We start from the raw sequence: 12,923 nt of genomic DNA on the forward strand, positions 1-12,923 counted from the left end.
CACTCCTTTGCGTTTTGGTGCCAGGGAACAGCAGGTTCTTCAAAATAAATGTCAGGTAAAATGCATGTGTTACAACATTTTACAGCAACAACTGGAATTAGATCAGGGGAAGTACATTAGTGACTTTCTGCAGATCGAACTGTTGTTGAATCACTGGCCATATTGCACCAGAAGGCACAGGAAGGTGGCTGGGTAATACCAGAAGGCACTTGGAGGATGGATCCTGGGGCACCAGGAGAGGGGCAGGGTCGCCCTGGGAGCACTCAGAGACCACAGAGAGTGCTGGGGCACAAGCAGATACTCCTGGGGGGGTTGGAAGTGGTTGGAAGTAGATGATCTGTCAGAGTCCTTTCCAATCCAAACTGTTTTTTATTCTCCAGAGACATAAGAAAATGTCTTATGGAAGAGCTGGAAGAAAACACAACACATCTCACTGCTTGCCTGCACATGCCCAGCTCCAGCAAGGCTCTGGGGCAGGCAGGACACTGCAGTGGCATCCTTGGGCACTGGGACAGCCCAACAGGAAAGGTCTTCTATAAAACCAGCTCTGGGCTGAATGTAAATCAGCTGATCATTCAGAGGCACAGAGAGGTGTTACCCTGCATGGAGATGCTGCCCAGGGCCTCTGAGCCAAAGAGAAATCACATTCTCATCAATTGTTCAGGGCTCTCCAAAGGAAAAGCAGGGAACAAGAACAGCAGCAGCCAAACCACAGCCACAGAGATCAGCTCCCTCCTGCACTGCCTGTGGATAACATTATTCCATAAGTGGGGCTGCTCTCACATTCTGAGTTAATCACATTCAAATACCTGCACAGACCAATATAAAATTTTACCTCTCAATGGTTCCAGTGCCAAAACATTTCCTCATCAGAGAGGAACTGACCTGCCCACCTGAGGGAGCCACTGCCCTGAGCACCTGCCCCCATCCCAGGCCACTGGGATGGCACACAGGGGTCACCTGCAGGGTGGAAAGCAGAGCATGTGCAGAAGGAATCAAGGGTTGGGGCTTTCCTTTTAAAATAGCTTTATTTATTCATAAGGGAAATAAAGGAGCATCAAGAGAAATGGTTTTAAGTTACAGATAAACAAGTTCCTTGTTAAAGCAGAAAGAAAACACACTCTTGTGCAATATAGCAAAGTATTTAATACAAATTCCACATCCTACCCCTCCTTATGAAACTGGCATAGCTGGCAGGAGCAGAGTAAATTAGGTCAAGCTGTACCCAGATGAGGGATTAGAGAAGGAGTTTAGGAACAGCTGAAGACACCGACAGTGCTGGAATGGAAATGTTGTTGGGTTACTGTGAACAGCAGGAAAAGGGAGAGACATCACCAAACCCACAGCACCAAGCCAGGGCAGTTTCCCCCAGCAGCAGGCTCAGGGTCAGGGTTAAACACTGAGTGACAACCCCCTGCAGGCTGTCACAGCTGCAGCACAGCTCCAGGGCAGCTTTTCTTGGCTGGCAAACACTGACAGAGGGAAAGTGAAGCAAAGCTTCCGTGGTTAGTGCAGTGAGTGAGCTGTGCTGGTGCACTGAGGCCAAGTGGCATCAAACAAAGCCACTTCTCATCTCTGAAAACTCTTGGAGGGGATAAGCAGCACAGAGGGGTGTTAACCAATGTAAAACAGCTGCAGAGCTGAAGCAGAACCAACCTGCCCTGAACCAGAATTTAGAGTTCCTCTCCAATGGGAAGGAGCAGGAATAACAGCATAAATAGCAAAGATAATTCAAAACAAAGAAGACACCAGACAAGTCCTATTTTTAGAAAAACTGCTTTCACAATCAACAGTTTGATCCTTCCAGTTTTTTTTTTAATGACACTATGGTGAGTATTTGTCATTGGGCTGTGGCTAATCCTAAAATCCACCACTCACTGGCATTAAAACAAACACACCATCAAACTAAAAACACTGGAACACAAAAAATAAATTTACATAGCCATCCAAAGCAATGGATGGGACTAATAAATAAATACTTGTGCAATTTAGGGAACTCAGATCTCCAGAGCAAACAAAAGATTCCAAATAAATCCCAGCTCCTCAGTGGTAACTGATAAAGGTGAGTGATTTTAAAACACTGACACCTCTTGAAATCCCATCCTATTTGGTGTGAGGCAATATGGGAGAATGACAGATTTTCTCAAAATCTGAGAGCAGCAGCTTAATAGTGTGAGCTAATTACTAAATGCCATTTTCCTTAGCCCTGGAATTACAGTGAGTCAGGCTCTGGCAGCATCCCCTTTGGTTCCACTCTTTTATTATGGCCCCCACATCTCTAGAGCCTCACACTGTAGCAAATAATAAAATCCCAAGACCAGAGAAGGAAAAATAACCAAGATTTCAGTGCATAATTTTTGCAAAGGGCAGTGAAGCTTTTTTGCAGTGAAGTAAACAGCTCAACATACTTTTGTGAACACATTAATCTTTTATTTCAGCTGGTAAATCTGGCTCATGTCAGATTTCTTTCAAGACATCAAACCAAACCTGCTCTTTTCTTAAAAAGAAGACTACAGCATTTCTTACTTACTGCTGTTAAAGAATTCCAGTAAATGTTGCCCAGAAAATCCATTTGGCTGCCTCAGCTATCCAAGAATATTTTTAATGGGGAAAAAAAGAACATGTTATGAAAGTAATAATTTTTTAATGTAATATTCCATCTGGTTGACAAACCTGTCTGCAGAGAGAAGGCTCTCTCAGCAGTGAATTTCCTGACTGAGGCACAGGAGTTGACAATCCTTAGATTCAGATTCTCTTCCCAGCTCCACATCAAAGCCATAATGAGTAATTTTGGTAGCCACTTCTGCATGGCTCCCCCTACAAAAAAAAAAGAGAATATGTAACCATTTAAAAAATCTCTGTTTTAATACTGCACCTTCTAAAAAATTAGATTGAAGTATGCACAAAAGCACAAACAGTGATTTAATCACCTTTTCTGCTGCTCCCTGTGAAGGTCAGATACATGATCCTTCAGGAAGATAAACATTTCTTTGCCCTTGTTATGCTTTTCATTCACTGATAATTACTACTGAAAATCTGTTTAACCTCTGTCCAAACAATCACTTGTTATTATTGTTCTGACAACTCTGCTTCTCTTGCCTGATCTGTTCAGGCTGATTAAACAGGAGAAACTTTCCCAGCCACCAGCAACCTGATGGAGGAGCCAAAACCAAGCAGGGATCTATAACTGGGTGTTCTGAACTGTCACATTAGAAAATAAAAACTCACCAGTACAAATGTAGCTGATACACTTGATAGAAAGTGAAACTAAACCAAGTAAGGAAATGAATCTAAATGAATCTTACCTTATGTCCTTGCATGGAAACATTCTGAGTTTTTCCATCTTGTAGATTTTTGCTAATACAAAAGTAAGTTATCTGCCAGCAATCTGACAGTTCTTTGTATCAATTGCAGAAAATGAAGGAAGAGTCTGATTCTCCCTTCAACCTTGTTCTTTTTAACAGTGTTGGATTCCATATCTTAATTTTTACCTCCTATGGAATCTTGAAAAAGCAAGTATCATTTTGAGGAAAACCTGTAGATCAGAAGGCAAGAGAACAGCACAAAGATTGCCAAGAAGGTGCTTTATTTCTGATTGGTCTCAGAAACACAATCTCATCTCTTATTTAAAAAATCCCAATTCTGTATAATCATAATTACTGTTTCTTCAACAGGACAAACTTCCAGCCATGAAAGACACTTTGGAATTTATATCAACAAGGCTTCAATAAGGGGATTATTGTAGAGTTAGAAATACTACGTTTTATAAGGGTTTCTTCTTGATTCCACCTTTAACCCAGGACAGCCCAATGATTCCAGCTAGTTTTCCCTGTGAAATTTTTCAACAACATAGGAAACCACTGCGAACTTCTAGTGAATAATCTGATGTGCTCCTTCCCAGAAAGATAAAAGCCAGGGAATCAGTGACATGCTGGGGGCTTTGCCAGTGCCTTGGCAGAAAGTGCATCTTTTCCTGCAGGTTCAGTGCTCTGCCAGAGTAACACCAGCTGTTTTTGAGGTGAGCACAGCGAGGGAAGCAGGTGGGGGAGGAAGCAAGGAGGAAGTTCTCCCTGGCAGTGGGCTGGAAAGGGTTTCCATGATCCATGGGAGCATACCTGGAGCCTTCCAAGCAGGGTTTTAAACATTCCTAAGAGACAGGAGCAGCAACCAGCTGAGAACACACGTGGAGAACATCCAGGCCAGGGCAGCAGCTCCTCCATCCTCTGTGCCTGTTTAAGATCTCACAGTGTGCACACAGGTTAGATATCAGAGATCTGCTCAAGATGTCATTAATCCTCTCATTTCCCTGGGTTTTAGATTGCTTCTGTAAATATTAAACATTTGACCCATGTTACTTCCTTTTAAATGAGTATTGCTTTTTATTCGTAGCTATTAGAAGATTAACAAGTAAAAGTTAGCTCTGGAAAAAGTCTTTACAGTAATTTAGGGAGATTAACTTTCCTATTTAGGGTAAAGTCCAGACATTTACAAGAACAATCACTTAAATAAAAATAGAATATAAAGCCTATGTTTAAAACATGGCCTTTATTAGCACTGTCTAGTGAGCTCCATATTTATCTTACATTGAAATAGTTCTGCTTTGCTTAAGAAAAGACAGAAAAAGTGCATTTACAAGAGTACTTTTTCTTTAATTTTCTGCGAAAATGGAAGGAATTGGAATCACAAGTTGACAGATGCTGTAAAATGAAATTTCAAGAAACATCAATTTTAGTAATGCTACGCCATCACTAGTGTTTCCTCCTGACCTTCTGCTGTGTGGAACCAGAATATCCTGATACACAGTCTAGAGCATCTATGTTATTACTCTACAGCATATTAAACACAGAAAAAGGGGCTCAGACCCCCTTTCAATGTACAAACATGAATAAAAAAATCGTTTAAAAAAATCACTTTTTATACATAATGTATATGCAAACTGCTTTAAATACATGGGTTTGGAAGAGTTATTTACAAGCTGCATCTGCCCGTGGGACAATCCACAGGCAGAGCACACACAGTTGTTTTACTTTATTGGTGCATCTCAACTTTGGGAGATATAAATTTATTCGGCAGTACAGCAAACACAAGAACTTGTGACAAAGCATCTTGAGGGCAACCCAATAAATTTTGTTCCTCCAAACAAGGTTAAGTACTAGGACTGCCAAAGTTTCCAAATCAAGTTTTATTTTAACCCAGATGCCTGCTGGCAGATCTGTGTGGTGGAGGATATGTAGACAGACCCAATGGAAGTACAGGTTTGGCTACTGGATAACTCCTCCTGAAGAGCCAGAACTGATAAGGATGTTTTGTCCAAAGAGTGAACTAACCTAGAATTTTTTTTTTCCAATTTTATTAATATTTTAAAAAATACATAAAAATACAACATCCAATGTCTGAATAAATATATTTAACAAGTTGCAAGATACCTTATTTTACACAAAAATTTCAGCTTTAGAAATCTTGTTAAATAACTTCATTGTTGTTATATATTTCATTTTTCGTCTTTTTGTAACAAAATAAAAACTCTGAAATTACATAGAAAAAAGACAAAATATTTTTGTCAAGGGATAAGATAGTCCACTGAAAACCTATTCACAATTCCACTGTAAACATTAATAAACATTAAAACATTTGCATAATTGTGTGCTCAAAAATCCTATAAAAAGTGGAAGACTTATTACAACTGTAGTTTTCAGTCAACTACACTTCCTTTCACAATTTATTTTGTCCCATTTACACCTTTAAAACTGGGCACATTGCTGAACACATACTTTGGCAGTTCTGTATAGCAAGTGCTTCCACAAAGAGGAACTACTCACCAAGAGTTACCCACAGCTTGGTGAAAGTGCAGCAGTTGCTCAGTTCTTTTGGATAATACTCTGATGTCTGCTTGGTGCACTTGCTTTTTTTTTTTTTTTTTTTTTTTTTTTAAGATCACCCTAGAACACCTGAATGCTTCATTGGACATAACTTTGCAAATTTGATAAGTGCCCTTCCTCTGTGTTAGGAAAAAAAAACAAAAACAAAACAAAAAGAAACAAACAAGAAACAAAAACAAAACACAATGACAAGGATGTCACGTTGTGCCTACAAACCTTCAGTTACCAATGAGCTTAAGTTCTCTGAACAGTAAATTAAACAAAAGAAGAGGGTAGGAGGGGAGAACAGGTACAGTCCAGCAGTGGAAGTGTGTACAGGATATACTTGGCAATGTCCAACCAGTTGAGTGCTTTCTGTGGCTGAATTTCAGGGTTTATGTCCATGGCAGAGAGCTGCTGGCAAGGCAGAGAAATGTTTATCACCTGCACTCCACAGCCAGCACGTTCTGGGGAGGAGAGGATGATGAGGGGCTCATTCCAGTGTCTGAGGAAGCAGATGACATGGATGCTCCTGTATGGGACACTGAACAGACAGAACAACAGATCAGCATCAGGTTATCAAAGTACAGCTCACAAGGAAGGTTTCCTTGGCTCTTGGGTTGTGTAAAAGACATCAAAGAGCAGCACAGGTACAAAATACTGATATAGAGGTTTTGCCAATTGCTTTCTCTGCTGTATTCACAGACACAGGATTAGCTTTACCCAGTTATTGAAAAGGTAACTCAGATGACTTGGATGGAAATACTTGCACTAGAAAGTCCAAGTTTCTACTACACAGTTATGAAAGAGTCAGCAAACATTTCTGTCAGGTTCAAGTTCCAAAAAGCCAGAAATATTCTTTATAAATACAAATGCAAACAGATGGCAACACTTTCCTTTCTTCTAAAATATCATCAGTTCAACTCAAATTGCTGTGAGTTATGCATTTCCAAACAAATGAACTCCTCATGGGATCATAAAGCAAATCTCAATCTCACCTTCTCTGTCTTTCTTTTTCAATCGTTTCCTTCTCCTGTCTATGGTTGCTACTTCTGACTTCAAGGACATGTAGTATTTTCGTATCTCCTGGAGTTTTTCTTGGAGGAAGGAGATCCTTTCAGTGCTGCTCATATTGTCCAGTTCATCTGCAAGTGGAAAGAACAGAAAAAAATAGCTTTGTCAAGGTGATTATAAACAAATAAATGCAGTTCTTAAGAGTATGTAAGACACAGCAGGGAAAATAACACATTTCCATAACTCTGCCAGAAAAGACCCACACCTAATCTGGAATCCCAACATTTCCATGTTTTTCTTTCAGAACAAACTTTCTCAATAATTCCCTGTAATCAAGTCATTTCTAGAATCCTTACTGAGCTGGAAGCTCCATTTGTACACTCTGGGTGAAGCATTCTGGTGGTGGTGCTTGTCCCTGTGCTTGTCCTTCTCTCCATCCTTGATGTGAGGAGAAATCACCCTGGCAGGGGAGCGGGAAATCTTCTGGGGTTTGGATGCATTGATGTGTTTGACAGGAGTACATTTACTGGAACTGTCCAGGACAGGGAGATCTTCACTGTCACTGCTTTGTCCTGCAGGAAAAAAAATTAATTTGGACTTAAAACCTCCATCTTGACATTTTAAAAATTGTGGTTATAGTAAAAAAAAAACCAATGATTAAAAAAACCCTGCTGCTTCTTGCTTAGAAGATCAGAAAACACACCCAAGGAAAAATGATCTCAGATTCCATGGATAACCTGATCAGATACAACATGCACTGAACTCTCAAGTGTAATAATCATAATTGATGCAGGAGAATTCAAGGGCTGACTAGGCCTAGTTAAAAAGTAATAGCCAAACTTCTGTAGAGAAATAATAAATAAACTTAGCAAAATCAGAATATTAAAGCACTGATAAAGTGCCTTACATCACTTATTTTAGCTTTCTAATATAAAGCACACACTAAAACCCCTTTCCTAAAGATTAACCCTGTTTTACTATGGGTAGGTAGCACATGATTGTATTTAGCTATCAAACTGTTTTACACATCTAAAGGAACAATTCAGAAACATGACTAAAACAACAGAAGTTTAACATGTCACAGAAAAATTTTAGCTCATATATTCAAATATTTTATATTCCCACAGTAACTGCCAAGTTCTCCACAGGCATGTTAAATATATCTGAATAGTGTATGTCAGATAAGTAGTATTTTAGTTTGATATTTAAAAATATAACAGTGTTGTCACAAAGCCAAAACCACTGATTCAGTCATGCAATGATTGTCAAAGATTTTGTGACAGGACAAGAGGGAATGACCTTAAACTGAGGGAGGGCAAGGACAGATGGGATATTAGACAGAAATTTTTTATTCTAAAGATGGCCCTGGCACAGGGTGCTCAGAGTAGCCGTGGCTGCCCCATCCCTGGAAGTATTCCAGGCCAGCTTGGATGGGGCTTGGAGCAATGTGGGATTGTGGAAGGTGTCCCTGCCCTTGGCAGAGGATTGGAACAAGATGATTTTTAAGGTCCTTTCCATCCCAAACCACTCTGCAATTCTCTGAAAAATGAGCTACAGAAACAAAAAAATTCAGATTTCCATAGCAAGTTATAAAATAATGAGATGCTTGAGAATAAAACTAGACAAGATCCCTTTGGATGAAAAGCTTTTCCTTAGCATCCAACATTTTTCTGTATTTCAAAAACCTTTCTTTTTTCTCCAGGAGAAACACCTGTTTTAAGACTTTAAATGTGCCCTCTGCCAAATTCATAACCAATCCAATATTTAAAAATCAGCATAATGTTAAATATGTTCTAGCTGCTAATATAAATAATAATTTAGATATTTTTCCTAAGTAAGTAATATCAAACAGGCAAGAGATTTCCCAGTTGCACTGGGAGAGAGCTCAGAACTCATCTCCAGTTTATCACTAATCATCACAATAAATAAAAATGAAAAACCCTGAGAGGGAAGCCTCATTCACAGGAAGTTGTTTGTAACATGAGAACAGTAAGTTCTTACATATATTTACAGGCCAGGACAACCTTCCCCCTCCTTCCCCTGCAGGAATATACCTGTTCCATTCTTTTCATTTTTGGCTGCAGCACTGGTTCGCTTTGGAGTTCGCTTTTGCTTTTTTGCCAGCGTTCCACTATTGCTGTCACTGGGCCTTTTTTGACCTATGAGAGGAGGGAAAAAGAAATCAAAAATAAAATACATGACACTTGAAATAATTCTGCTACTAGAAAGTTCTTTTTATAAGCAACAAAGAAATCTAAAACCAGACTGTGAGAGTTGAGGCTGTTCACAGTCTGGAGAAGAGGAAGCTCTGGGGGGAACTCAGAGCCCCTTCCAGGGTCTAAAGGGGCTCCAGGAGAGCTGGAGAGGGACTTTGGACAAGTGCCTGGAGTGACAGGACAGGGGAAATGCTTTCCTCTGCCAGAGGGCAGGGTTTGGGGGGATATTGGGAAGGAATTCTTCCCTATGAAGGTGCTGAGGCCCTGGCACAGGGTGCCCACAGAAGCTGTGGCTGCCCCATCCCTAGAAGTGTTCAAGGACAGGCTGGATGGAGCTTGGAGCAACCTGAGATAGTGGAAGGTGTTCCTGCCCATGGAAGGGGGTGGGAACAAGGTGGGCTTTGAGGTCCCTTCTAACCCAAACCATTCTGTGAGTCTATAACCAGCAGACAGAGCAGCAGCTTTTAGCCATCCTCAAGCCACCTTCAGCAAGGACCAGAGCTGGAGTGGCTCCTCCAGGAAACGCTCACCTTTCTCTCCTGTCTCCCTCTCCTGCCCCGCCATGCTGCAATTGCTCGACGTGGTGCTGGCCTCGAATCCATTGGCAGACTCACTCTCACAGAGCCCTTCCTGAGATTCTTCTGCCACACTGTCCACCTCGATGGTCATGTCACTCTCGCTCTTGATGCTGCGTGACTCGTCCTGGCTCAGGGCCAGAGGAGAAGCCACCGGGAAGCTCGAGGGGACACCGGGGGCTAAGGCAGAGGGGGCAGAGTTGGAAGCACTGGGGTCTGGCTTTTCTGCTGTTGTGTCTTCAGTGCCGCTCTTCTCCTTCTCATCCAAGTCATCCAGGTCTACTTCATGGCACAGCAAGGTTTCAGGACCAATCTGAGGCATTGTGTCATCCTCATCTTTCAAGGGAAGGCTCTCGTTGGCTTCGGCCGGCCGTTGGAAGTTGTCATTCCTCAGCTCCGGACCACGCGGAACCGATTCCGCCACCAGGGATGGCATCTCCTCGTTTTCAGTTCTGAGGGACTCCTCAGCATTCAGCCCTCTACATTCCTCTGCTCCACTACATTCATTGGTCCTCTCCTCAGATACAATATTTGGCACTTCCATCTCACTCTCTCGCCGATTTCTCTTCTCAGGTGACGCCTGTTCCAAAGTTTTCCTTTTCAAAAGTTTCTTATCCTTTGTGGAGGGCTCTGTTTCACTTTCAGTAGTGCTGGAAATGTCCTTACAGTCCAAGGAAGACACATCTAACCTTTCAGGTTCTGTAAGAGATTCATTTGTCACCTCTTCCTGGCTTCCTGGTGCAATCTTCGCATTCTCCAATGAGGGATCTTTTGTCTTGCTCCTTCTCCCTTTTCCCTTAGGTGATTTTTCAACCTCTCTTTTGATTTCTTCCATTTGATCCGTTTTATTTCCAAAAATCTGAACAATTTGTTCACTTTCCTCAACTTCCAGTTTCAATGTTTCTAGCTGCTGTACTTGAGTCCTGTCATTTTCCTTCAGCACATGAGAAATCTTTGGGTTTTCCTCATCCAGCTTCTCATCACGGAGTTTTTCACTTTTTTCCAGTTCTGAAGTTTCTGGAGAAAATTCTTCATTCAAATTCTTTTCAGATGACTCATCTGCTTCACTGTCAGATGTGCCAGAGTCTAAAAAAAATTTAAAAAGAAGCAGACAGCACCCTAAATAATTAATTGCAGCATGACTTTTTATTTGAACCTCACAAAAACCCTGCTTTCAGTAATCTATAAGGTCAACATCAGCTTACAGTAATAATTTTAAACTAAAAATCCTGCATTACTCAACACACTTGCTACACTTCTTATTTTTACCTAAAATGTCTATGGAACTGCAGTAGTGGTGGTGCTGTCAGGGTTCAGGAAGCATCTGGATGATGCTCTTAACTCAGGTGATTTAGCTGAAGTCTGTGATTCTTCTACTATTTCCCAAATAAGTCAATACAAATGAATTACATTTCATTGCAGCAAAAATATTATTCCCTTGATCCATGGATATTGCCTCTCCCACATGACACTACAAAACCAAAAAACAACACTTCCCTCCATGCAGAGAAAAAAGCCCAACCCAAACCCAAAAATAAAAACCTTCTAAAGCTCAGTATGGACATTTCATTGCCAAGCTATTGTACAAATGCTGCACCACACAGAGAGCAAGCATTAGTACATTACCAGGAGATTACTCAGGGACCTGTACTAAAAGGAGACAGTGATTTCACTTCAGTTCTTGTTCAGAGAGGCTTAGAAACACCAAAGATGTGCTGCCATTTGTGTATAATTAACAGCTCTGCTGTTGGATTATTGAGGTTGAGGACTTAATTAGCACAATAAAGACTATCATTATAGCACTGGATTTGGTCTGTTCAGGACTGAAAGGCTCTGGCTGAAGAACATGGGATGACTTGTACAGTCACTGCGCTTGTGTGAGCAAGTTGTGCTCCTCAGCAGTGGCAGCTCAACTGCTTACTCAACAAAATTTACCAGAAGAAAGGAAAAAAAACCAAAAAAGAAGGTAAAAAAGGAAAAAAAAAAAAAACAACAAAAAAACACCGAACTTCTTTTCGAAAAGGTACTGAAAAAGCCTCCAAAGCATACACAGGGCTGAGATCACTCACCGTTTGATCCTCTATCAGAATCAAACATTCCTGAGCTACGTCTGGTCTGCCTGCGAGGTGTTGCTAAAATTAAAATCGAAAGAATTAATTTGTATCGATCGGCAGGAGCGCCCAGCCCCGGCGCTGCTGCGGCGGTGCAGGCCCGAGGGGCAGAGCAGGAACTCCGGGCTCCCACCGCAACCCCGGGCTCCAGCGGAGGGCAGCGAGCTCAGCCCGGCGCCCCCGGAGGGCAGCGAGCTCAGCCCGGCTCCCCCGGAGGGCAGCGAGCTCAGCCCGGCTCCCCCGGAGGGCAGCGAGCTCAGCCCGGGCTCCCCCGGAGGGCAGCGAGCTCAGCCCGGGAGCTCAGTCCGGGCCCCAGCGGAGGGCAGCGAGCTCAGCCCGGGCTCTCCCGGAGGGCAGCGAGCTCAGCCCGGGCTCCCTGCACCACCGGAGCCGCATTTACCTTCGCTGCTGGGCGTTTTGGGGAGGCTGCAGGACGTGTTGGATGGGAGAGTGGATTTCAGTGGGGGCCGCCCACGCTTGGATTTTTGTTTCTCCTCGTCCTTCTTCTCATCCTTTTCACCATCTTCTTTATTCTGCAGGGGAAACAGTGGATTTTTATTAATGTTTAACTGCTGATTATCAAACCTTTTGCTCTATTAAAAACTAGGCTGTGGCTTGAGTAACTTTTTTTTTTAAATACAGTACTAGAACAAAATTATTGAAATCATTACTTTTGTTTTTTTCTTCTGTTTTCTCTTTGGTCCTCCTTTTTCCACTGGCCAGATAATGCGATCAGCTTTCACCCATTCATCATACCTGAAAGGGAATGAAACCATGCTGTTATCACTGCACATGAAAATGTTGGAATATGAGGAGTAAAAGACTTGAATTAACACAAAATATTTATTAATGAGGTAGTTGAAAAGGCCAACACTCAGAGTACCCAGGGGTAGTGGAAGGTGTCCCTGCTTATGGCAGGAGGGTGGAATGAGATGAGATTTCCTTTCTAACCCAAACCATTCCATGATAGCAGAGCCTGTATTTACAACTCATGCAGTATTCTGGCCTTAGAAAGGTGAATGACATTTCCAGTCATGAAAAAAAAATATGGGATGAGGGCATTAAGGCACAAACTTCCCTGTCTCTCACTGGAGCACTCAGGGGGCTGAGTCAGCTCTAAATGGTCAGTTATTCCACATCATACACATA

The 12,923-nt window shown here is 41.9% G+C and overlaps 1 protein-coding gene across 2 annotated transcripts in view; it reads right to left on the reverse strand.

The window, feature by feature from the left end:
- Positions 1 to 4,525: 4,525 nt before the first annotated feature.
- Positions 4,526 to 12,923, reverse strand: part of ARID4A (AT-rich interaction domain 4A) — a 46,905-nt gene continuing 38,507 nt past the window's right edge. Inside the window, exons 18-25 of one of the 2 annotated variants that reach the window (XM_050974911.1) lie at positions 12,446 to 12,530; positions 12,175 to 12,307; positions 11,733 to 11,795; positions 9,619 to 10,749; positions 8,927 to 9,031; positions 7,229 to 7,444; positions 6,857 to 7,003; positions 4,526 to 6,402 (exon numbers count right to left, since the gene is read on the reverse strand). In XM_050974911.1, coding sequence (XP_050830868.1) covers positions 6,299 to 6,402; positions 6,857 to 7,003; positions 7,229 to 7,444; positions 8,927 to 9,031; positions 9,619 to 10,749; positions 11,733 to 11,795; positions 12,175 to 12,307; positions 12,446 to 12,530 — 1,984 coding nt within the window. In that variant the 3' untranslated portion in view covers positions 4,526 to 6,298. The remainder of the gene's footprint in view (positions 6,403 to 6,856; positions 7,004 to 7,228; positions 7,445 to 8,926; positions 9,032 to 9,618; positions 10,750 to 11,732; positions 11,796 to 12,174; positions 12,308 to 12,445; positions 12,531 to 12,923) is intronic. The other variant, XM_050974912.1, reaches the window with a different exon arrangement.

The sequence above is a fragment of the Serinus canaria genome, chromosome 5 (assembly GCF_022539315.1).
Source record: "Serinus canaria isolate serCan28SL12 chromosome 5, serCan2020, whole genome shotgun sequence".
Classification (NCBI taxonomy): domain Eukaryota; kingdom Metazoa; phylum Chordata; class Aves; order Passeriformes; family Fringillidae; genus Serinus; species Serinus canaria.